General features: G+C 44.7%; 1 protein-coding gene across 4 annotated transcripts in view; it reads right to left on the reverse strand.

Annotated features, from left to right (window-relative positions):
• SHLD1 (shieldin complex subunit 1) overlaps positions 1 to 26,655 on the reverse strand; it is a 91,265-nt gene extending 64,610 nt beyond the window's left edge. For 3 of the 4 annotated variants that reach the window (XM_048842518.2, XM_048842520.2, XM_048842517.2), the window contains exons 1-4: positions 26,576 to 26,655; positions 22,577 to 22,717; positions 21,907 to 22,031; positions 20,774 to 20,946 (exon numbers count right to left, since the gene is read on the reverse strand). In XM_048842518.2, the coding sequence (XP_048698475.1) occupies positions 20,774 to 20,939 (166 nt within the window). In that variant the 5' untranslated portion in view covers positions 20,940 to 20,946; positions 21,907 to 22,031; positions 22,577 to 22,717; positions 26,576 to 26,655. Of the gene's footprint in view, positions 1 to 20,773; positions 20,947 to 21,906; positions 22,032 to 22,576; positions 22,718 to 26,243; positions 26,345 to 26,575 lie in introns of those variants that run through there. The other variant, XM_048842519.2, reaches the window with a different exon arrangement.
• Positions 26,656 to 27,030: the final 375 nt, after the last annotated feature.

Here is a 27,030-nt window from a genome sequence, read left to right on the forward strand (position 1 = left end):
CTAATAGGACTTTACAAGCCACTTTTCAATGACCCAGCCGACACTCTGAAATATTAATGCTAGTTTAAAAGCTGCAGGAAAAGGTAGCATTCATTTTATCCAGCAAGGTTATCTTGGCAATTTTATGTTTTATAACTTGCTGGCTGCTCAGCATGGATAACACCCAGTTTGGGTCATTTCTGTAGAATCTGCACTGTCACAAGGCCGAGAGAAAAACATAATGCAAAGCTACAGGGAGCAGCTTTATTGTACAAAAAGACACGTTGGCAACCCCAGACAATGCCATCTAACACACTAATGAGAGAATCCACCAACACCATGCCAGGAATGAATGTCAATGTAATGTGAACATACATACTCCGACGATGTTTCCCCTTCGGTTACTTGAATAACTCAGGGATTCAGGGCATGCATTTATTTTTTTCTTTTTAGAACAAAAAAAGCAAAAGAAAACTAGGATACTGGACTAGATGGACCTTGGGTCTGATCTGGCAATTCCTGCAATTATCGTCTAGGGCCATAAAATCCCTGTGGTCTACCAGGAAAAAGAAAATACAAGGGGATAGAGCAGAGTGTAGTTCATCTGACAGCCTAAATTGCCCCATTTGTAAAGTGGCGATTATATTTACCTGCCTCACCAGAGTGATTTGAGGGTATGGTCAGATTTGTGGAACATGCTGAAGAAGTGGTTCATTTAACGAAGCATTCTATAACTAGCACAAAAGTCTAGCTTAGACCAACCCGAATGAATGGTCAAAAATTTCCCATCAAAACTGTTTTTCAATGGAAAATGGGGTTCTGAGGAAACTTGTTCTGTGAAGAGTTGATTTTTTTTGGCAGGGGGCTCAAAAACCCAAATGGCTAAACACACACAGCTATTCCAGTTTGGATATATGCTCCTGCAGCACCACTGGAGAGGTCTAGTTTAGCTGCCTCATGTCCCCATTCTCCTCTATTGCCAGGTTCCCCAGCCAGCCTACATTTCCCATGATACACCAAGGCCAGGGAGTCCTAGGATACACTGACTCTGTGATGGGGTGTAAACCCTACACTGGCACTGAAAGAGGAGCTGGAGAGTTCAATTAGGGGACCTGGTTGGGGTGGGCCAGGTCCAAGTGAAGAGGATTCCCAGCTGGGGGAGGAGCTGAGGGGTTAGCATAAAGGGAAGAAGCCCAGATAAGAAGGAGGCTGCAGGAAGACAGGGGAAGAACTCTGCAGGTGTAACCCACACATCTCCTAGGTGGGTGTTCTGTCCCATCTGGTGGCATTGAGACCACATAGAGAGAGAGATAAAATGAGTCTTCTCTATAGTCTTAGCTAAGAGCCAGCAGGCTTTTAGCTCATGCACTAAACTCTAGAGGTCAGAGGTTTGATCCCACCCACTGATGACCAGGGTCTGTTGGCGTTACACAGGCACTCTCTGGTGTGAGAGAGTGGAAGAAGAGCCTAGAGGGATGCAGATGCACAGTAAGCCCAGGACAGGGCTGTGGGAGAGGCCTGCGGACAGGCTGAGGAAGGAAAAAGCCCAGGGAGGTAGCAGTGGGGTGGGAGACTGGACAAACAGACCTTATATGCTCACCACAGGTTCCCTCTGCTAGAACCCACAGGAGTGGGAGGGCCTGTGTTCCCCTATCTGTTCCACTGGAAGAGGTGGTGAGGAAACACCCTGACGGGGAGAAGGACTATTGACTTTGGAGCTAGGCCTCCAGGGAGGCGTTGCTCTGCATCAGACTGGGAAGACAACTCTGCGGAGCCTGGGAAGGGGCCGGGGGAAGAGTCTAGAGAAGAGTAAACCAGGGTGAGGAGTTACGTTGATGTGACTTTAGTTTATTAGATCCTTTGTCTCCCCCAGGCAGGATGAGACTAAATATGGAGGGAGGAGTCATGAGAAGAAGCAGACCACAGCAGGGATGGAGCAGCTGTCAGCATGGGGTGCTGAAGAAGGAGAGCCTGCTACACTATACCAGCCAGAAGGGGTGCCCCAGTGGTGAGTCCATTCTGACAGCCTCCCTCCATCAGTTTTTAGCAGAAGTCTTTCTGGTTTTAAATTTTTGCATAAAAATCATTAATGAAAAATTTAGACACAAATTTTCAATGTGGGGAGGGACATTTTCTGGCTCGCTGTACCTCCAATGGTCATACACATGTGTCTAAAGCAAGTTCTTAAGCATCTGAATCACTTAATGGGTCAAATGCTGCTCTCATTTCCGCTAGTGTAAATCCAGAGTAACTCCACTGATTGGCATGGCTGAGAGCAGAATCTGGTCCATCGTATTTTCTTTAGAACAGTTATCTTCTTCCATAGCCTCTGTTGATATAGGATTTACTGTAATGTGTACTGAGTGAGGTCACTTGTGCAAAGAAGAATTTGGCAGATTTGGAGGGCTGACATTTTAAAGCGATCGAGGGATTTAGACACATCTGCCATTGGAATTAACGGAAAATGCTTCTAAATCCCCTACATGGCTTCGAAAATCTCAGAGAACTTTTAGGGTAAGAGAAAAGTTCCTGAAGGCTCTTTGAACAAAGAGCTACAAAGACAGAGCATAGACGAGCATAGACGAGAACAGGAGAAAATAAGCCAGGCTCCCTTAGAAGGAGAGCTAAAACTATCTGCTTTGACTACATTTTCCAAAGGACCTTCTTCATTGGGTGAGAATACTTGAGATGCAAGATCAAAGCAGGCTCCTCTGTCTCAGCTGAACTTAACGAAGGACTGTCCCTTCCAAACTGCCAAAGGCAGCAGTCAGCCTTGGATCTGCCTGAGATGGAAATGCTGCAGTTCCAAGGGAAAAAAACCCTTGCCATCTTAGCTGTAACTCGTATGCTCACTCAGCCTTATTTCCTTCCTGGGTCTTATTAAATCTTCAGGCATTCATTCAAAAGCTCCTTGTAATGAAGTGTTTTTAGTTTCAATCAGTGCTGTTACTAACATATGCATTTAAACCGTCTGGGCTGTAGCCGTGTAACATGAAAATCCAGCCCAGTTTATACTGGGACATCAGAAGGGGCTGGTATGGCAAGAATGTAAGGGAGGTTACTCTTGCTGACTTTCCTGCCAGATCTCTGCTTAGTAGGGAAGGGAAATGAATGAGGGGGAAAGCCACTTCTGTGGCATCATTTACCCCCCGTTTTTCTAATCTCACGGGCTTGGTGGGATGCTCCTTACAGCATCATCCCCCTTCTGGTCCCACAGGAAATCTGGCAGGGGGGAACCACAATGCTGACCCCATCAGCGTGAACTTACTCTGGTTCCCTTCTGCGCTGCAGAATGCCCCCAGCCCCTTGAAGTAGACTTCTAGCTCCAGCAGCCAGAACTGTAGCTCCAAGCAGCACAGAACAGAAGCTCTGTTCATCCCTGTACCTCTGCAAGCCTTGGGGATCCCCAAACAACACAATGCCCTTGGGTGGGTCATCAGCCACAGGGATTGAATCCTGGACTCTCTGGACCTAAAACCAGGAGCCTGTACAGCCTGAGCTAAAAGACCCAGATCTATGAGCTCAAAGGCTATAGCAGAATCATAAACCTCCTTGTGGTCCTGCCATGAGAGGGGGACAGGGCAAACCTGCACTACACCTGGGTGTCGGGACCAAATTTTCTGATACCTCTGAACACCTTGCTGGCAGAAGGGTACAATGGAAATTCCACAGGCCCTGTCCTCTAGCTGGGAGTTGTGTGCACAGAGGACACTATGGCCCTATGTTTGTAAAGGATGTTTTAGATGCCTGGATGGAAGATGCATGAAATATATTTACTAACAGTCAGACATCCGTGTTGGAAAGCAATTATGTACAAAGTTACGTAGGAAATCAGCACCTAAAATGTAACGTAGCTGTAGAGGAGAGGATATATTTCAGCTAAAGCAACCTATATCCTGCCTAAGGTGCTTAATCGAGATGGAACTTCTATCCATGTTCAGTGTACATGGAAAATATTTCCTATATCATTGTCTTTACTAATAACCAGAAAAAAAACCCTGAAATCCTGAAAGAAGTAGACAGCACCTAAATAACATTGGCAATTGTTCCTTAAGTTACTTGGTTTTGTAAATAATATCTAATTAGTTGTGATTCATTTTATTATTGAGGTTTTTTTAGCTGCTACAGTAGGACATTGTACTAGAGATTTTAATTTCCTGTTTCCCTTCCCTGAATTTTATGTTTCCATCCCATCTAGCTCCTTTTTATTGATGCTTGAACTCCTTACCTCAAGTGACAATATTGCTGAAGGATAAGGAGCCATGTTACCAATCGGATTTTTTAGTGAAATCTCCCTGAAGGAACATCCTGTTCTTTAGATTATAATCACATGAAGTAAATGGCTTTCTTGGTTTCCACTCATCAGTACTTGGATGAGGAGCTGCTCGCTAAAGCTGTATCCAGGCGAGATTGAGGTGACGTTGCTAGGGAGGACAAAACACTTGAAAGGATTTGCCTCTTTTATAAAATCCACCACAATTTGGGAGCATCTGTCCCAGGATTGTTCACTTGGTCGTCAGCCTCAAGGTCCTTTAGGCCTCCTCGTTGTTATCAGGTGCCAAATTAGTTCTGGCAGCAAAAAATACACTTGTTTCCTCCTGCGACCAGCCACAATATGGCCCCTTATCTTACCAGATACACCAGGCTATGGGGATCCACGCACTCAGGGCTTCCAGGCCTGGTTGATTGTGACTCATATCTAGGAAGAAAGCCTAGGTGTGAAAGTGAAAGTGTCTCCTGAAAGAAAGAAATCCTGAAAGTGTCTCCAAATGGTTCAAAACACCAGTACCAATCTGGACTGCCTTTGGATAAAACTTAATAGGGTGACGCTCTAGAAGAAACATATAATCAACTATATTTACTAATCCAAATCATTGCCTTAAGTTATTATTTATTCACGTATCAACCAACTAGGGACATAGGCCTTGCCCTGAGGAGTTTATAATCCAATTAGAATGATTTAAAAACAAAAACAACTTGCAGACAAGGGTCCTGATGTTGCAAAGGGGATCAGTGTGGGTGGGCCCTTCCATGTGTAGAGAGTCCCGTGGAGTTCAGTTGATTCTCTGCTCCTTTTGTCAGAGGGAAGTTCCCTTCTGGGATCTACCATACTCCAAAGGCCAGCCAGGCCCAATCAGAAGAGGAAATTTGGAACCCTTTACTTCAGATTATTAGAATCACAGGATGTTCAGCATAGACAAAAAAGGACATGCGCAGCACGGAAATGCAGTGCAAAGGGAAAAGGAAAAAACATTTAAAATAGAGCCTAAAAAGCAGAACTACAGTAGAAACTTCCTACTCTAAACATGAAATAAGAATTCTATTTACAAAATGGTGTAACCCAGAAAACAGCTTCTAATGCTAATCCAAGGCAGGAACTGCCTGTTTGGCCATTTCTGGACTGAGTTTGGGGAGGAGGTGTTGCACCAGAAGAGCTACAGTGATGCAGTTCCCCTGCATTTTACGGTCATTAATTATTTGTGTTGCAAAAGCATCTAGGAGTCCTTGTCATGGACCAGTACTCTGTTGTGCGAGGAACTGAACAAACACAGAACAAAAGGGTGTTCATTTAGGCACTGCACTGGTATAAGACCAAACTCTTGGGAGACGCATACTAAATTCTTGAGGCCTTCTTATGTTCTCCTTTGCCTTCTGTAATATCTAACAACAGTGGACCAAGGAGGCATGACCGAACTGATCTGAGGACTTTAGGTATGTATACTGCAAACTCACACATCACTCTTCTGTAAACAAACATCTTTAACTCCTTTAATGTTCCTGCCCTATTATTTTTCATCTCCAAGCCATCTGCACTAGTGCTTTGGAGGTGGGAGAGCAGCCCATAAAGAACTGAACAAAGTCATGTTCTCCATCATTTATTTACAGTATTGTGACAGGGTCAGGCCAGATGGCTATAGGAGAGTAATAGAAGGCAGATATATTAGCCCCAGGCTAAGTAGGTCCCTTTTCCCTGGGTAAGGTAACAGGGAAGGATCCAGAACAATCAGGAACCTTCTGGAGATAATTAAGACAGACAGGCTGATTGGCTGCAGGTGTTCTAATCAAGAAGCTGCTAGAATCAATTAAGGCAGGCTAATCAGGGCACCTGGGTTTTAAAAAGGAGCTCACTTCAGTTTGTGGTGTGCGTGTGAGGAGCTGGGAGCAAGAGGCGCTATGAGTTGAGAGTGAGAACGTGGACTGTTGGAGGACTGAGGTGTACAAGCATTATCAGACACCAGGAGGAAGGTCCTATGGTGAGGATAAAGAAGGTGTTGGAAGGAGGCCATGGGGAAGTAGCCCAGGGAGTTGTAGGTGTCGCACAGCTGTTCCAGGAGGCACTCTAGACAGCTGCATTCCACAGGGCCCTGGGCTGGAACCTGGAGTAAAGGGCGGGCCCGGGTTCCCCCCCAGATCCTCCCCAACTCCTGGTCAGACACAGGAGGAGTCGACCTGGACTGTGGGTTCAGAAAAATGGCCAAGCTGAGGGCTGCCATGAAGCTCCAAGGCGAGCAAATCCACCAATAATCGCAAGACCCACCAAGGCAGAGCAAGAACTTTGTCACAGTATTTATTCCTCCTTACACAGACAGCCAGTGCTCACTCACCGGTCTGGAGAGAGAAACTAATGTTGGCTGGCATATACTTGTACAAAATCGCCTCACAGCCACATTAAAAGCCATCACCATAATAGCATCATGGCAGTCTAAATTACATTAGGGTGCTGCAATTGTACAATGTGGGACAAACACAGATAGGTTATAATGGGAGGTGCTGAAGTGACAGGTCAAATAAATATAAAGAAGAAATGGCCTGAAGGGTCTGTTGCACCCGTACCATGATGCAAAATAAGATTAAATGATCCAAAACATGCCCAATGGCAGACACAGTGTTGTATACCTATTATAGGGTAGAAAAAATGGCAGTATATATACACATATCTACTGTACCGCAGCTCCTGGCATTACGTGCAGGTGTCCTCTGTGTTGTTAACCTCAAGCATTCAAAGAAATCATGAGTCAGATCCACTTAAAAAAAAAAACAGGAGATTTGGGTTTTTTAAATATAATAATTTGGAGGTCTTTGTATTTGCCTTCTGTTTTTTGAGCCTTTAAGGGTCACATTTTTCAGCTTTTCTTTGCAACCCTGAGGGCTAGAAGTATATATAAAATAAATTAAAGCTAAAATTCTCACAATCACATAACTCCTGGAGCTGGGCTTTAAGAAAAAAAAACCCCACAAACATTGTGCATCTCACAACAAAATCACGAGATTTGGCCACACCGCATCCTAAAAGCTTCTTAGGAGCATTTGCACAGGGTTTACTTTCTTTTACAATGAACTCTAACTGCAGTTTTACATCTTGACACTTTATGGAGACAATTAATTCCCACTATGGGACATTTACTAATCCTTTTGCTCCCCACTAATCACGATCTCGTAGATTTTCTTCTTTTTCCGCCTCGCTTTTATGGTCTTTTGATCTTTTTCCCCAGCATCAAAGGATTTTCTTCACATAATAACTCTACCATTTCAGAATTCATAGCCTCTAGCTAAATAGTCATAACCCAGAGCTACCTGCAATAGATCCACTTTTGAAAAATATGACAAACAGCATATACCAAAGGCTAGAATTGAACTGAATACCAGTCGCAAACTCAGATAAGACACAACCCATGCTTTGTTGAAAATGCCTTATTCAGTGCAGCAGGTCTTTAAAAGCAAAGACAAATGCATCTGATGAAGTGAGCTGTAGCTCACGAAAGCTTATGCTCAAATAAATTGGTTAGTCTATAAGGTGCCACAAGTCCTCCTTTTCTTTTTGCGGCTACAGACTAACACGGCTGCTACTCTGAAACTGTGGTGTTTCCTTGAACAAAAATTAATAATAGTTGATAACTTAGGAATCAGGTCATAGATGCAGCACAAATACAAAATAGTACAGTGCCGGAGACAAATTGCATCTAGGATTTCCAGTGTATATTTTTTGGCAAACTATGTAAATAGATACATGCTGTTTTGATAGCCCTCTAGTGGAAGTTCCCACATTACCCAGAAGCCATAACAGGAAGGTTGATGTGTTTGGAAAAATCAATGAAGTGTGAACAAAAGGATAGAGTTGGAGACAAGACAGTGAAAACTGCAAGGAAAGGAAAGGGATAACAGCAAAAATGACCCCCACAGGCAGAGTTATAGAACAGGAAAACGGCAAAGACTTGGAATCCTATCTGCAGTGGTTGGCATACTAAAGGACTGTTCCCCCTGTCAGCTACATCACTAGAAACCAACAGTGTTCCTATTAGTAAGAGATCTCCAAGCGTATGGGTTTCTAAAGACCTTAGAAATGCCTAATCCAAAGCCCAGCAAAGTCAATGGAAGCACTTCCTCTGTCTTCCATCACGGACCAAAAGAGGAGAAAATCAAATGTGGAGCTCATTGAGATGTTCACGAGCTACTTTGACCCAAATCATAGATTCTGCTCAGTGTTTCCAGTTTTGGCATCGAAATCAGAAAGAATATCAAGCTCCTTCATAGTCCATGGTGTATGAATTACAACTGGTGTAAACCTGCATTGCTCCATTGAAATCAATTAAGTGTACAAGAACCTATTAATCAATGGAGCTATGCTGACTCACGCTAATTGAGGATTTGGCTCACTAGTTGCAAATTACGAATGTGGAATGTTTATCAATGAAGCTCCCAGAAACAGAAGCGTGTGTGGATTGATAAGCAAAATTAGTCCAAAAACCGTTATCTAGAATAAAAGACTAGACTTACCAGTCTACCCAATGAAAATTCTTTGGAGCCGGTAGAGAAAAGTCACCATGCAACCTGGTGTGGATATGATACAGTGAAACCAAAAACTTTTGCTAAAAATCCCTTAGCAATGGAGGCCCAAAATATGCTCTTATGATAAGTGAGACCTAAATGATGCAATAAGGCCCCTGGTTTCTAGGACCTACTGGAAATTGTGTCACCTTCATTTAAATTTTAAAGTCCTGTTTTACTGAATTCATTATTGACATGAATATTACATCCAATACAGAACCTTTGCCTCGTGTTATTTATTCTGGTGATAAATTCCATTTATTTCATGCTGTCCCCACCTTTTCAGCTGCCCATGTGTTGCAGAGTTCTGAACTGACAGTGCATGACCCGCTATTCATTTATTCTAGATACAACCAGAATCTGAACCAGGTCCTTAATAACTAGTGTGAACATTACATTGTACTAGCCTAGACCATGAGAGTTATGTTAGAGTATTTACTACTCCTATTCCCAACCCCACATCCCAGCAGCTTTCCCCTGGCCATGGAGGGCTTGATAAAGAGCCAACAAAGTGCTTTAAGAAGTTGGCCAAAGAGTTCATCAGAGAGAAGTGCAAGGTGCTGATATTTGTATTCCAGTAGCACTCAGAGATCCCATTCTGCTCGATGCTGTTCAGCCAAACAGAGACTGTAAGCTCTCTGTGGCAGGGACTAACTGCACAAAGCATGGGGAGGGGAAAGAGACACCCTATTAGCTAGCCCATGGCCCACGCTCCACCTCAAGAGTCTCCTTTCTATTGGGCTCTCCTCACCCAGCCCCCTTTCACCTTAGGAGAAGGGAAATCAAGCTAGTGGCCCACACAGGGAGATCAATTTACATTAGCATGATGTGCTGCTAGGGGTCATTCAACCTTCTTTTAAATCACCGACCATCCATTTAGCAGCCCCCAAAAAGTATCCTCAGGAAGGGGATGCTTGTGACAGACACACCATCAAAGACGTACGTGGCCCAATTCTCCATTCTGGGTCACCCATTCTGTCGTAGCGCAATTGAAATCAGTGGAGCAGCACCCGCATAACATCAGTGTCACTGAGTGAAGAATCAGGCCCAGGAAACCACTGAAGCATCTGTCCCCGCTGGGACACCATCTTTCTGAACCCGACCATCCTGTAATGCTTTTTCGTAGGGCGGAGAAACAGGAGGAAGAGACAGAAGGTCTCTCTGTGAAAGCGGCCGGCAGACATCTTCCTCCTGTTGGATGTTCAGCACAATTCCTGTAGCACAGCACAACTGCAGGTCCATAAACGTCATTAATCCCTGCTGTAGCTCAGTGAAAAACATGGCACCTTCCAAAACCATTGCCAGGGGCATGCACAGAGGATGGAAAGATACAAAGCTAAGTTACAGGGGTGGAAGGTTACTACAAGTTCATCTTCACACTAGGCTGTGAGCCTTGCCCTTGGGCTCTGAGGCAGAGCACAGGAAGATTTCACCTTTTGATTGTTCAGCAGCCGGGCTAAGGTTGGAGCTGGTCAGGAGCCACAATTTCTGTTCTATGGAAATTCCAACGTTGCACAGTTTGCACTGGGGATTGCAATGACTCTGTTTTTATATCTTCAGTGCTACAATCTAACTATAAACACACACAAAACATGTTCTTCTAGAGTACGAATTCTCTGCCACACCTCTTTTCACAGCCAAAGGAAATGATGAATTCAAAATCAAGAGCTTTCGGTGTATTGGCTACGATATCATCTTTGGGAATAACATGACTATTGTGACTCAGAGTAACAGTCTGGTTCCTGGCTCTCCCTTACTCCAGGATGGGAGGGGAATAGTCTGAGCCAGCTATGCGGCTGGCATGGATTACCTCCCTTAGCACAGCAGCACAACTGCACTGGCTGCTGCGACAGGATGGCAGAGCAAAGGCTCCCCCCACTTCTCACCCGTGTGTGGAAAGAAGAGTTGATGCCCTGTGGAGGCTGCTCTACTTTCCCTTCCCTCATTGCTACCCACAATGCAGGCAATCCGTGCCAAGGAACAAAGGGGATTCTTATACCTATTTACTCCCATGCATGGGAGCAGAATGCAGGTGACAGTCTGGCCTGACTGGAGCAGACCATTGGCCGAAAAATATGCATTTGAAAATCAGAGCCATGAAAGGCCAAATGACGCATTCTGCAGGAGGCCAAGGGGCTGATCCCACAGTCCTGTTGCATCCAAAACTCTTCCTGCCTTCAGTGGTAGTTCGGAGTGTGCAAGGAATTAATTATGCAGATATATCTAGCCACAGTCTTCTTGTGCCATTAGAATATAAAGTCTGTGTTTAGTACTTGGACACAGATTCATTTTCCTGGAGTGGGAACACAGGTGGTTTGAATGCAGTGTGTAGTAAGGGCCCAGTCCTGGGAGGAGCTGAGCACCCACAACCCCCAGTGAAATTAAATGGGAACGGTGGGTGCTCAGCAACCTTACTGGATTGGGTTCCATGGACTTGATCCAATGTCAAGAGTAAGTATAGTCAAGGAAAAATCTTTGGAACATGCTCTTTCTAAATCTCATTCTCATTTTTAAAAACAATCCATGGTTACTTTTCTTCCTTAGAATGCATATAGAATAAGATATCTGCTTCTCTTTCTCTGGGTTTATTTTTAGTTGAATGTTCTGTAGAACACATTCTTGAAAAAGTAATTACAGACGGCTACAGGGACACGCAGTCGCTCATCTAGCCGGCGATCTCAGGTTTTCTATGTCACATGGCTTAATCTACTTGTATTAATTTTCTATAAACCATAATTTAGCTTTGCTACTTCATTTAATATTTCATGCAATTGTACCACTTTGTTAACAGACACTACAAAACACAACTGGCCAGAGCTTCCACTGCTGTGAACCCTTGTGGCCTCATTAATCTCATAGCAATGCTAATTTACTCCAGCTGAGGATCTGGCCCACTGTACCAAGGTGTATATGTGCAGCATTAAAATTTGAAATATTTCAGAGCCACGCCAACTAGCTTTGAAGAGGGAGATTTTTTTTTTAATTGTACTTGAGGGGTGTTTTGGTCGAGGATCAAGTGAGTGCACTGGGAATAAAGATAATAATGATTAATCGGAAGCACAATTTCACATCAAGCCTGCAACCTGGAAAATCAACACTCTCGTCTTAAAACAAAACAAAAACAAACCCCAGCTGTGTGAATATTTTCTTTTTCCTGGAAAACGACTAAAACCACCACCTCAGCAAGAGATCAAACGAACACCGATGTAAGGAATAGCCAGAGATCTAATTAATTCTAAAAATTCTGGAAGGAATTTTGATTCTCATGCTACCAGAGATCAGGCTGAGACCTAATGTGGGTGGCAGATTATCCCACATGTGCCTACTGGAGAGGGAGAACAAAAACAAAAAACAGTGACACCCAAAATCATGGCTTTTTCAAAACCCAGAATTTTTCAGACGGGGGAAAAGAAAAAAAAAAAAAACAACCCAGCAAATCCCAGTCATGAAGGACCTTACAACAGCACTAATCACCAGACATTCTTCGTATTAAAAGTCTTGGCCCAGTTCAGGCGTAGGTACAGTCATGTCTATGCTCAAACAACATAACCCAGCTCTACAGCAGTGGTTTTCAACCTTTTTTCATTTGGGGACCCCTACAAATTTTTGAATGAAGGTGGGGACTCCTTTGGAAATCTTAGGGATAGTCTGCAGAACCCCAGGGGTCCATGGGCCACAGGTTGAACCCACGGTTCTAAAGCATTGTCGTTCTCACTGGATCCCCTGACACAGCTGTAATGTAAACACAGGCTAAGAAACTCTATTCCAAAAACCACAAAAATACTTCACCAGCATTTGACGGGAACAACAGTATGTAAAAAACTACACACTATAAGCTAAGCAGTGAACAATCAAGTCTCCTTTGGCAACATTTCCAGATCAGGATCTTCAGCTGGAGTAAACTGATGTAGCTCCACTGAAATCAGTTGAGCTCCACTGATTTGCAACAGCTTAGGATCTGGGCCTTCTGGCAGAAATGTATAGATGCTAATTTTCCTCCACTACCTGAAGTTTAATTGTACCTCCATTTGATACATTTCTAATGTATCAGAAGTCGGTACTATTGATCACTAGAGGGCAGCAGAAATCAAACTACCATTCCTTAACTTGGTATTCTAAACGCGAACGTCGGATACTGGGTTATTTCAGTGGCACTCTTAGGGGTTCTCTTATGAAAAAAAGAATACAAAGTGTACGTATATAAATCCCTCCCAATCAAGCCAAATATCAGAACGTATGTGGCAGGCAGATATTTTGATTATTTTTTGTTTATTAATTTTTGCATGCACAAGTGCGCATATACCTTTGCACACAGTAACAATGATTGTACCTATGCATGGGCATTTGGGCATCTAAGTTCCCACATCCAACCTCTGCATGGAACTGTGGTAATCATGCGTGCAAGTGGGCCTCCTATTTTAGCTAAAATTTGGCTCTGCATGGATAACATGACTGAAGAAAACCTGTTTTGGACCTACAGGGTATGTACAGATGCTTCTAATGAGCTTTTCTATAAAGCCTGTGTGTGGTCTTTGGCATTACACTTCCTCCTCAATGAATGCAGCGAGTTCAAATCTGTCCGAGAAGTTCATTTCTCCTGGTCGTTAGGTAACCAAGCTGGGTTTTTCTTTAATGTACAGGATAACGAATGAATACACTGAATTTTATACCGCCATGAACTTCTGAGTGGCCTCTCAAGTGTTAGTGCTAACCCAAATGGCTTGACAATATTAGCAGTACGCCCCGTTCCTTTAATTTTCCATATTCCACCACAGCACACATGCACAACCCAAGAACAGGGACAAACTACAGCATGTAAAACCGTTTCTTCTCGTCACATACATGACGTAGCTCTACCGGAAAAGATGGAAGAGGCTCTTGAAAAGCAAAGAGAGCAGTAAACATAGAACAGTTAAGGACTAGTCAGAATAAATGGGCATCGATACAGACAGGTCTCATTTCAGATACGAATTAAAAAAAAAAAATCATAACCAGTGCATAAGAGAGTGGGGAGAGGCAGGTAACTGAAGAGTGCTGTCTACACAGCTATTTTTAGCGTGGTAGCCGAGTCCCATGAACCCGAGTCTGTGGACCTGGTCTTGGAGACTCACTGCTGCAGGCTGTGTAGACATACCCTGGGTGGGCAGGGAAGGAAGCTTCTGGGGTAGCCTGTGAAGGGTCCTGTTCCCAGGAACAGCTTTCAGATTCTCAGCTTCCTTACATCACAGGGTGCATCTGTGCATGGGGCCAGAGCCTCAGCAGGTTTCCAACTACACTGCTTCTTTGAAGCCAAACGTAAACCAGATGATGATCCAGCCCTTAGACTCTTTTGGACTCTGACCTCTGCTCCGGTCGCATCACCAACATCCCCCTTCTTCCTCACCTTCCTAATTCCCTCCTCTGTCCTCTCCTACTCCTTTGTTCCTCTCACATCATCTCTTCCCTACAAGATCTCCTTTCCTTTCCACCTTTTTCCCACCTACCCACCCCACCCCAGTCATCACTTTTAACAATTTTCATCACCCCTCCACAGAATGAATTAGAGATGAGTAAGGCTACAGTTTTGTCACCGAGGTCATGGAAGTCACGGAATCCGTGACTTCCAAAGACCTCCGTGACTTCAGCCCTGGTGGCTGGGAGTAGCAGGGTCCTGCCACCTTCCGCAGCAGGGAACTGCAAGGTACCCCTGTCGCTTGAGACAGCGGGCCCCCAAGCTCTCAGCCGCCATGGGCAGCAGGGTACCCAGCAACTCCCAGCCACTGCAGGCAGGAGGGGTACCCCGCAGCACCTCAGCTGCCATCGTGGGATAGGGGGACACTGGCAGCTCCCGCCACCACCACGGGGCTGGTTGACCCTGTCAGCTTCCCGCCGCTGCTGCGGGGCTGGTTGACCCCTGCCACTCCCCACTGCAGCAGGGGGACCCCTGCTGCTGCTCCCCACTGCCGCGGGGGAGCAGAGGAACCCCTGCAGTTGCTGGCCGCTGCAGGGAGCGGAGGGAGCCCTGCAGCTCCCCACTGTGGTGGTGGCAGGGGGATTCACACATCTCCCTGCCGCTAAGAAGGGGGCAGAGGGACTCTGGAGCTCTGCGCCCCCAAGGAGGGTAGTGGGGGCTCCAGAGCTCCCAGCCACTCTGCAGCTGCCTGGTCCTTTCCCATTTTATCATAGATATTTTTAGTAGAAGTTAGGGACAGGTCACAGGCTTCCGTGAATTTTTCTTTACTGCCCGTGACCTGTCCCTGACTTTTACTAAAAATAGCCATGACAGAATCTTAGCCTTAGAGATGAGCCAACTTTCCCCATGATCCTTGGCTTGGATGCTGTATCCCCTTCCTCACACCCTTTATTTAAGACTGCTCGGCTCTTAAGGGCAAGATGCATGTCTTCCTCTGTGTCTGGACAGCACCTAACACATAATGCAGACAACAGCTACCATAATGCAGACAACAGCAGCAAATAAAGGAAGAGAATATAGGTTTCGCTGAAAAAAACCTCAGCAAAATCGAAATACGAATTTAAATATTTTAAGACCTTTTTGAAAACTTGAAATAATAAAACAATTTGCCTGGATTTAAAACAGTCCCCAACAGAGCCAGTATCCTAAACCCTGCAATGTTGTGCTAGGATGTGAGTAATGCAGATTAGAAATGTTTTAAAGACAGTCATTTAGTTTTATTTTCTGAGCCGAGTAGAAACATTAAAAAAAAAACACAAAAAAGATGCAAAGTACAATTTTCATCAGCTTTAATATTCTAAGGTCCATTGCTGTATAAACAAGGAAATTTTGACTCTGTGCATGTGTGTGTTTTTTAAATATGCTCTTTTTGACCTACCAATGTCCCTTTAACTTCATTACAAAATTCAGTTTACTGCTGGTTATGCTGTATCTTTGTTACAGCAGGAGAATGCTCACTCACTAATGAATCATAAATCACTCATTCGTGCGTACATTTGGTCTTTATCAGCATTTCCATGTGACTGCAAGCACTGTTTTGCTGATTCAACGGTCTAACGGAGTTACCCAACTACTATGATGCAACATTTCCCTTCCAACAAAATGATATAACCTCCCTGTTATACACACTTTTAATTGTTCCTAAGTTACACTAAGGACACATAAATATTTATGTGGGATGCCTGAAGGCTGAATGACATGCCTTCTGGTCAATATCAATCCAGTACAGGAGGAATGCCAGAAAAATATTACTTTGCCTCCATCTACATCTCCACTAAGAAGGTTGCTATGTTCTGAGAGACAGTGACAGTGAATCCTGCTGGCTGTACTTTTGTGTGCTGAAAAATTAACATTGGAGCAAGCGAGACCACTGTCTTTGTCAAACTACAAATGGCATTTAAAACAGAGTTCGAAGAATTACCTATCATTCCCACACCTAAACCACAGGAGCCGGACCCCAAGTCAAAATGCTTTATAGTACAGGTTAGAGCAAATTGCTGCTCGTAACTTAAATCTTACAAGCTGCATGCTGCCACCACTGATCATGCTAACCCATATGCTCTCACTGTTCCCTTCTGCTCTCCCATTTCTCTGTCTGTGTCCAGTCTCAGACTTAGACTGTAAGATCACTAGGGCAGGGACCATCCTTTTGTTCTGTGTTTGTACAGCACCTAACACACTGGGGTCATGGTCCATGACTGGAGCCCCTAGATGCCTTTGCAATACAAATGAATAATAATAAGAGACACTGGAACACTTTTCACTATTTCATAAGAGGAGGAAACAAGAGCTAGGACTGTAACTCCAAGATGTTTTGGTATGATTTAATTCTCTAAGAAAGTTCCCCTGTGATGTAGGGTTTGGTTTTCACTGCAGTTATGTTTTCTGCAGCCAAGATGATTGATGGTATGACTACATTGCAAAAAAACAACACACAAACCCCAATTCAGGGCTGAAAACAGCAGTTTAGACATTCCTGCTTGGACTGGACCCCAGACTATGAAACCCAGCAAGGGGGGGTTGGTCTCAGATCCTGGGCTCCAGGCTGAGTGGGAACAGCTATACTACTATGTTTAGCCCTAAGTCAGTTGACTTGGGCTCTGAGACTTGCTGCTGTGGGTTGGTTTTTTTTTTGCTGACTTACAAAGGACTTACGTAAGCTTAAACAACCTAGATTAGAAAGCAGACGTCTCCTGTTAAAATAAAAGATGTTCATGATTTTATACATGTACTTAGGCGAACGTGCATGTAAAACGATGTTGTTCCATACAAGCAGGCACTCAGATATTTGGAGCAGCATTGTTTTATATAGACACAGTTGTATAAAAAACTACACTCAAATAAGTATTTGTTTAGACTGCAAGTTCTTTGAGCCAGGGCTGTCTTATTATGTGCAGTCAGTGTCCATCACAGTTTGGCTCTAGTCAGGGCTTCTAGGTGCAATTGTAATGTGAATAAAAGAAGAAGAATTTGGGGTCTGATCTTTCATTCTCTGCAAAACCCAAAGCGCCCACTGAAGTCAGTGGGTGTTGTACATGAACAAACATACAGGATCTGACCTCTACTGGTGTAAAACACAATATGAAGTTTCATGTTTGAGCAGTTTGTCTTTGTTTTTCACGTGTCATGGCTGGCTGATTAGCTGTAAACTCCATGCGCCGCAAACCAGTCTTGGGACTGCAGAGTAATCACACGTTCCTCCTACACCCCAACGTTAATCACCAAAACAGTTTACTCAAATAGCACCAACCCTTGCTGGAGAAGAACAGGATCTGAGCAAACAGCTCACAATAAACACACCCATCACAAGGATTGCCTACAAATCCCTGCACTTGTGGATACACCTTTACAGAAAACCTGTGACACACAGTCTGTCTAAAACAAACAAAACCCCAGCCTATCACATTGTCAGACGAATTTCTCTACCAAAGCAGAGAGAAACATTCATTTGGCATATTTTCACTAGCAACAAGGAACTACATCCCGACACTATGACTCACAAGTGGACACTTTACCATTACCAAGATCTGAAATTAATCAAGGCTCAAATTAGAACAGGAATATCGATTGGCCAAATCTGCTATAACGACTAGGTCACGTAGCCTCCTCCAGTGCTCCTACTCTTGACAGACAAAACACAGCAATGGCTGGAATCCCTATCACAGATGAATGCTATTTTACTTGAGACACAATCCTGGAACTGTTATACGAGAAACTGAAGGAAACTGCCCAGGCCTCATAAGCTAGTAACCACCACAGCTAAGCTAGGCTCATTGGGTGCGTAGCCTCTGTACGTGCAATATAGTGAGTGACCAGTAGGGGTACTGATGTTACCATCCCTGATGGTTGGCTCAGCCCTTAAGCAAATAAGTATCTTGTGACAGCTGACCGAGGAAGAGGAGTTAAACACCTCCTTTTAACTATTTAAATCTCCAAAGTGAACAGAAATTTTGCTAGCTTTGCCTACAAACAGAAGAAATAATTTTTTTCTTTTTAAAAAATATTTGCAAACCCCTTTGCAAATGACTTCCCAACCTCACCTCGTTTTATTTTAATCCAGACTATTTAATGTAACTGACACAAACCTTCTTAACCCTCAGTGCATCAGGACTGAATAGATGATGAAAGTGGTGGGTTCAATGCAGTTTGGATTTAACATTCTGGAAAGGAGCAAAGGCTAAATACAACCATTTCCAGCTTTGCCCCACGTCCAATGCACTGTCTATGCAGTCACTCCTGCTGATGACGACAGCAGCAGCAAAAGCACGCACAAAGGAATACTATGCTAGTGGGTCTTAGATCAAAAGCAAGACACAACAGAATTATTTTACCTGGAAATATTTAAAAGTAGCAAACAACATAGTAGCCCCACTTAGTTCACATGTAAAGTGATTCCCCCATCACAAACTTCCCCTCACAAACTTTTAAGTCGGGGGGGGGGGAGGGGAGAGGAGAGGGGAGAACCTGGATCACATGAATCAATAACGTCAGGCTGGATCACATGATGTAACCTATTACTGCCTATTCTTCTGACACCAGCATCCTGTTCTAACATCAGTGCTCCCCCTCCGCCACACTATGGCAACTGACAAGGGCTGGCAATTGGCTTCATAGTGGTGGAGAAATCAGTGAGGCAAATCTGGGGATATTCTGTGCTTGTCAAAAAATGGGTTTGTTGGGTTTTTTCCTCTGTGGAAAATTCCAACTTTTCAGCAAGAAAACTGACAACCAAAAATTCTCAGCCAAATAATAAAGAGAAAACCAAAAATTTTGATTCAGAAATGCTGCCACGGTGCCTCTGGGGAGTTGTAATTCAGGTACCTCATAACACCATTCTTCTCTATGGGCTGGGCTCCCTAGCTGGACTACATCTCCCATGATGCACCACATTCTCCCTTCTTGTTGATATTCCACAGTGCATCATGAGACATTAGTCCCCTGGGGAGCCTGGCACATAGATGGGAATGGGACATTACACACCCAAAAAGTACAACCAACTCCCATTAAGGCACAGCGGCTATATTTCAAAATAAACATTTTCAGCCAAAAATCAAAACTTTTTGGATATTTGGGGTTTTTTATGAAAAAGTCTAAATTTTCTGAGGAAAGCAAACACTTTTTGTAGAAAATTTAATTTAGGCCAAAACCCAATTTCCCATTGAAAAACGGCTTTGACAGAAAATTTTCCAACCAGGGCTAATTCTAAATGTAACTTATTTTGTTCACACATATGCCCCAGACCTGTAATAGAGACAGTCACACAACATGCAGGACAATCCCTCTTTCCAAGAATCTCAGGCCAGCACCAATAGCTGATTCTCAAGGAGCAACTCTGCTTCAAGAGCTGAAGGTAATCAGAGCCCCAGGCAGAGAGCAAATTCTCCTGCTGCTCATTTAGCTCCAATCCCATGATCTTGTATAACCAAAACCAACACCACCACGTAGCCTGTCTTCTCATGACTGAACATTTGCTCCCATGTTGAGAAAAAGAACTTGGAAGACTGTGTAACAGGGCCACCTAGTGACACCTACGATAAACTATATTAATATTGTATTTTAATACACCCTCTCAAAGGCACTCTGACCACTGTAGAATAATTAATCCGTAAAAACACACGAAGGTAGTGGAAACTGGTCAGAGTCGCTCTCAGAAAGTACAAGCAGAACAACACTTGTATACATATCACATCCATAATAGCTACATTAAATGAACTCTCAGATTGTAAAGTCACATGCTGAAAAATTAGAAAATACCAGAATTAAAGTTGTTCATGCAACCTCAGTTCAGCTCCCCTGTGGATAAATACAACAGTGCAGCTCAGAAAGTGGGAACTGGCCCAAAGCCTAGTTTCTTGACCATTTCTGCAGAAATCCCCCCCTCTAAGAAACAAAACAAGGCAAGACAGTTAACCATTGTCTCCCAGTTGTGGAGCATAATCCGATCCTACAGCAAGCTTATTACTAATCCACAAGGAATGCAGCACAACCAGCCATTCAGTTGCCTGTTTCTATAACCTTTTATAAACAGAACACTTGTCCTGCACTGGTTTAATGAGGACACGGGCTGTAGATGGGAGAAAGGTAGGTAGAAGGATTTGCAGAGCAGATGTTTCCTTACTGGTTGTAATTGTACAAAGCAATGTTTTCCCTGATGCCTAGGAGAACGCTAGGATTCTTTCTGTCAGTTGGCCTCAGGCAACTCCCTCCTCCATGAGCACAGTGACACCAAAAAGCAGCAACCCTCTCGACGGCTCTCACAGGTATCAGCAATCCACAGCGCACTTTGTATTTACTCGGAAGCACAGAACCATATTGCAGTTCCAATAAGCCACACTTTGCACGAAGGCAGATGAACTTGCATCGAACTTCAGCACGCTATTTGCTGTTCATTCAAACAACACTCTGCCTGAAGCAACAAATATTGACCCGACATGTCTCTATGTCCAAAGGGAGGGAGTGAGGGAGTGTGAGAGAGAGAACGGGAATATTTACATTCATTGTTAGTTGAGTCTTTACCTAAGCATGCTGATGAGGCAAAAGTATCCACAGAACTACAAGGCTCCTCACTGGTCCCAGTGCCGTGCTCTGGCAGGAAGCTGTCTGTTATGTCGTATGCAGAGGGAAGGTCCAGTATGCTGCTGTCCTCTGAGGGGTGGCTCGATGCTGTTTCATCTCCCTCCATGGCCCCACTGCAGTGGAGACACTACTGTTACTGAGATCCAAATGCTGTTTTGTAGCATGAAAACCCAAAGGAAAGCAAACTCTGAAGAGCTCATCTGGTCATGCTCTTTATCATCACCCAACAGAATTTTGGTTTCAGCATTTAGTCATTGATTAAACTAAGGGAGAGTGGGTCTAAGAAGAGGAAGGCGGCACGAAAGAAATAGATTTTGCTGTTCTTGGGCAGAGGGGATAACTTGGAAGTCTAAGCATCAAGTCTGACAAACCTGGACTCCCTGGAAACACATGGAGTCCAGGAAAATACTGAGGCATGTGCTAAACGCTGAGCATATGACCCAAGTTAGACTGCTCATGTAGTTAAAAGTAAGGACATGCTTGGAGTCCTTTTTCCGATTGAGGCCTCTAGCAGCAGCTGGGTCAGCTCATCCCTTCATTCTTCTTATGTAGATAAACTGAAGACATTGCAGCTCACCAGGAGGGTAGACACGAGGGTGTCTGAAAAAAAACTAACATCCTCTCTGCTCAGCATGGACATTAATACTCCAACACTACATGTCAAAACACTGGAACTATGCCGAGGAATCCCTGGCCAAAATTCCATTTCTGCACCATGTGCCATACACCACACTTCAGCTATCCTCCACCCTAGTCATATTAGTTACAAGTAGAGCTTCCAACAGTCGAGTTGCTGTACATAAAAGAATGCAGGCGCTATGCGCTTCAAAACATAGCAAAAAGAGGGAGAGGAGGGGATGGCAAAGGGGAAAAACACACAAGCTAGGTGGCGATTGGCCACATACTTATAATGCCATAATGGATTTCTAGAAGCCATACAACCAGTCTCCGGTTAACTTACTCCAAAGCCTTTAGTGGAGAGGCTGATGTCAGAGGAAAAGTGATGGTGTGACTGAACCTGTGAGTTCTCAGATGCGCAAGAGGGGGGACACATCATTTCATATGCACTGTACCTATGAATGGATCACTGACGATTGAGCAATCCTTTGGGCAGTGTCCAGAAGTAAACAGGTTGCCAGTGTTTGTGATCAGCTGTCATGCAGCTTTCCCTTCTAGGAAGTCTGTCAGCTGCAACCTTCTGGAATGAAAAACAGGTCAATTAGATTCCTTACATCAGCTGATCATACTGCCAAAATGGTATGACCTTCAAAAAGTGTGTGTCACTTGGAAGTCAACACATTCCCCACTGTTTGTCAAGACTGACACAGGAGTGGATCTTCCTTGGGAAATAAACATAGCAAAGTTATGACATAATTTCCTTCAATCTTTTTACAGTGATGCTGGCCTCACTGAGAAGTTAACACCCTCCATACTTGTATTGGCAGGTCAATGCCACGTGAGCTCTCATTTATTCAAAAACTTTGAAGCAGGGAACTAAAATTCAAACAGCCTCCTTGCTCAGCCTATGCCCACATATGAATGAATGGCTGTTTCCCTGGCACAGCTACCCACTATGCTCTGTGGCTGCCATTCTGAAACCAGCAGAGTATTATAGCACCTGCCCGTGCAGTACCAAGGCTTTCCAGGGAGTATATTCTAGGAAGAGGATATGATCTAGCGTTCGGAGCTGGCACCAGGCTCAGGAGACCTGGGTTCTATTTTCCACTCAGCCAGTAAACTCACTGTGTGATTTTAGGCAAGTCGCTGACAACCATATTTTCAAGGATTGGCCACTTCCTGGCAGCTTCTCAATTTGAGACGACTTAGTCCTGAGCCTCTGCAGCTCCCATGGACTTCAGTTGGAGATCTGGGTGCTCAGAACTTCTGAAAAATCAAGGCCAAGATGTTTCAAGTCAGGACAAAAACTGAAACATGCGAACACAGTACTGAAAAGTGCGGCCTTCGTGCCGCTGAAGCTCGGTTTCCCCATCTGTAAAAGTGATGATAATGCACGCCTGCCTTAGTAACACACTCCCAGGTCCTATGAACCAAGGTGCTATATTAACCCCAAATATCATTATTCCTATTTTTACCTGGAAGACAGACCAAGTTGGAGATCAGACTTTTTGAACCCAAACACAAGCTGGCAATGATGAACTGGTTAGAACAAGTTCTCAGTGTATGATAGAAAAATAATGATTAGTAAACAAACCAAAAACTGGACTAGCCACCTCACAAAACATAGGCCAAGATTTTCAAAGGGAGCTGATGGTTTTAGGTGTCCAACTGGAGACCCCTTAAAGGGACCTGTTTGCTGAGGATCTCCTCTCTCACAATCAAGCTCCTTTAAGGTATCTCAGGTTGGACACCTAAAATAACAATTCACTATGAAAATGTGGGCCATCACACCAGCCCCAATGACTGTATAAATCTAAAGCCAACGTATCACAAACAAGAGGAGAGGAAAGAAAAGACAAGGACGACAATAATAAGATGAGTCAGTATGTCATGGACCCTTCTGGACTTTGAGGAGGGTCTGAATGAGAGGGAGGTGACTTGGGAAGGGCAATCCAGACATAAAGGGTACCATGGCAGAAGGCACAGATATGTTTGTGCTAGGCGATAAAGCAGGTATAGATGGGGGGAAATGCTAAAATAAACTGAGTGAAAGGAGCAGGGGCTGTGTGATGCAGAACCAGGGCTGGGGCATTCAAGTTGGACTGGAGGGGGCTGAAGTTGGTATCAAAAAGATCTGATGAGTGGGAGAGTGGAGCAGTGAAGTAGGATGATTAGAGACGAGTGATTTCACCCCGGTGAAGAGGTGTTTGAAATGTTATGGAGTGAAAAGCTCCAGGATTTGGAGACAACCTGGGTGGGAGAGGAGGAGGAGGAGTGGAAGATGGCCCCCAGGTTATAGGTCTGGTGAAGTTAGAAGCCATGATGCAGAACAGAGATAGAGGAGAGAGTTAGGAAGAGATTAGGAGCTTGGTGATGAGGGTGAGCCATCCAAAATGAAACCATGAGAGACACAAGGTGAACTACTCTCAGCTGATTTTAAAAAACTGTATTGTGTTGGATATTAAGATAAGTACGCCAATAATGACAAGAGTTAAAAATCTGTATTCCTATCTTTTAAGTGTGGATTATCATATATGTGTAGGAACAGGGATATGAGATGCGGTGTTGTTATATCTCAGTATATTATTATTTATATTATTGCAGGGCCTATGAGTCTTAGCCGGGGACCAGGACCCTGCTACACGAGGCAATGTAAGTACAGAACAAAAAGGCAGTCCCTGCCCTAAAAAGCAATATTCACAGGCATGTGGTACAGCATTGTAACATACACTTCTATTCAAATGTATTTGGTGCAATGTTTTTACACAGTGCAAAGTCCACAAGCAGCTGGTATAGATTGATTTAAAACTCATTGGCCTTCCAGAGTCTGTTTCCCCATTTAGTTATTCTACTTAACCTTGTATAATTCCCCTGATCTCAATGGAGATGCACTGCTGTTAACAGAACGGAGAATCTGTTCTCAGCCTCTAATCAGGGGGGTCAAATGTAACACCGATGGGCTGGATCTAGCCTGCTGAACAGTTTCATCCAGACTGTGGACTTCCCATGAATATTCAGGTTTGTCTTCACAACTCCTGAGTCCACACTACCAGGGTGTGATTTGTAGAGCACACCAGTGTGTTGTGCTCTAACACCCCTGCGTAGACCCTGCTAGCGTACACTGATGAAGTCCTGCTAAAAACAGGATGACATCAACGCACACTAAGGAACATTTAGCATGCGCCAGCAGGGTCCACATGGGGGAGTTAGTCCACAATCCAGATTCTGGTGCAGCAATCCAGCAAAACCTTGGGTACCAGTGCTGAACCACTTGGAAGCGTTTCCTCTGGAGAAGCGTAAAATAAATGTATGTCATTACCAACATGGTTTATCTTTGGCTATTTCTATTTTAATAACTTTTGCTGAGTGTGGTCTACACAAGCAGCAGATCAGGCCCACTATCTCAGGTGAGTTTGACACTCCCATCCTCAGAGGTCTGACTGTCCCTGAAGTGCTTACACTCACCTCCACTACCCCTGCACTTCCTACACTCACGCACACTCTGATTCAGAGTGTTTCCCTGCTCCCCACGAGGGCTGTCTTCTTGTAACACTGAAACAATCAAGCCAAATTAAAGACCCATTCACCCCTTTAAGCATTAACATAATTTACGGCTAGTCCAGTGGTAGGTGAGCTGGAAGGGAACCCCTTGTGAATATTGTGATGGGATCAGTCTCTGTGCTTAGTATTTATTACAGGCAGTAAAACAACAACATTTTTCACTAAAATTTATGGGTCTGTTTTTTGGTGGGGGAAAAAAAAAAGGTTGAAATGTTTGGCCCAGCTCTGTTATTTATCAGTCCTCCAGCGCTGCGTGTGAAAGCAGTGGCCGTATTTTAACAGATGGTTTCCCCAGCTTTGTTTTTAATGTAAATTTTCAGTTTAAGGGCTCGTCTGCTTTCAATAAAAGCAAACCAGAGAAGAGCTCCTGGGGAAAGGCAACAAGGAACACCAAAAGTGAGCAAAAAGGCCTTCAGATCAAACCGTTGGTTCTGAGCAGGGATGCGCCGCACCCACTGATGGTACAAAGCCCTGTAGTGCTCCACTGTGGGGCCAGTTGTGATTACATGGTTATTTACAAAGCCTGGCTGCCCAGCACAGCCAGGGTGGAAGAGGGATAAGAACAGCCTTACTGGGTCAGACCAAAGGTCCATCTAGCCCAGTATCCTGTCTTCTGACAGTGACCAATGCCAGGTGCCCCAGAGGGAATGAACAGAACTGGTAATCATCAAGTGATCCATCCTGTTGCCCATTCCCAGCTTCTGGCAAACAGAGGCTCTAGGGACACTTGAGAGCATGGTTATGCCTGGGATAAGTTGCCACGGCCCCAATCCTGAAAGCGGGTAGCAGGGACCCCGAACTCGCACTGGTCTATGCATGCAGACAGGCTCACAGGATCGGGGCCCCGGCACTACTTGGAGACATCTGTCCGCCTCCCAGCCGCAGGAAGAAGACAGTCTGAGGGCAGCAGGGCTGATGGGTTGTCAGAGGGCAGGTGAACAGCAGCCAGACCCCACTAACTGCCAGTCGCTCCCACATGCTCCCCAAGGGCAGGGGAAACCCTCCCCCTTTAGCCACCCGTTCCTTCTGTGTGCCCCAGTGCCGCTCTGCCAGCCCCCTCCCCAACCATACACGGACGTCCCCCAGCCTCCAGCTAACACCGTGCTGCAGCCGCTGATCACTCACTCGCACCCTCAGATACCCCAACTCCTTGCCCCCCCAGACAGGGCAAAGCCGAGTGGGGAGGTGTTCAGGAGCCACTCTCCTTTGCATGGCCCCTTACAATACCGACCTGCTCCACCTCGCACTGAGCTGGGAGGCCAGGATGGAGTCCCTTTCCCAGGCCTGAAAAGAGCTCCGTCTTTGTAAGCTCACAAGCTTGTCTCTCTCACCAACAGAAGTCGGTCCAATAAAATATATTACCTCCCCCACCTTGCTTCCCAAACCTTCACACAAGCCCCGCACCCCAAATCCACTGGCACTCCTATGCAGCACCCCCCTACAACCCTCCCACTCCAGCTGACACGGTTCAAGCAGCCGGTCATCCTCAGACACCATCCCATGGAGACAGCCTGCAAGGGGACAGGGAGCAGGCCCGCATTCGCTCGCCCTTGTGATACTCACACAGCTGAAGCAGGAAACACTTGGGACCTGCAGCTCCCGAACTGGAAGTGCATGAGCCACCTTCCTCGAGGGCATGACAGCCAAACAGGAAGTTGTTGGGGCAGGGGGAGGGGGAAGAGAGGCTCCTGCTGGCTACTGATAAATGTGTCCCCAGCTAATGGCTGGAAACCATTTTTGTTGTGGGTAAAAGGAAACGATTCTTAGAGTTTCAGAGTAACAGCCGTGTTAGTCTGTATTCGCAAAAAGAAAAGAAGTGAGCTGTAGCTCACGAAAGCTTATGCTCAAATAAATTGGTTAGTCTCTAAGGTGCCACAAGTCCTCCTTTTCTTTTTGGTTCTGAGAGTGCAGAACCCTGAGAAACCGATCAAAAGACGCAGAGTTAAACAACACCTGTCCCTCGATGAGAACAGGAAGGGAGGGGGGAAGTTAAACGAAAAGAAACTTTTTAAAAAAAT

Source organism: Caretta caretta, chromosome 3 (genome assembly GCF_965140235.1).
Source record: "Caretta caretta isolate rCarCar2 chromosome 3, rCarCar1.hap1, whole genome shotgun sequence".
NCBI lineage: Eukaryota > Metazoa > Chordata > Testudines > Cheloniidae > Caretta > Caretta caretta.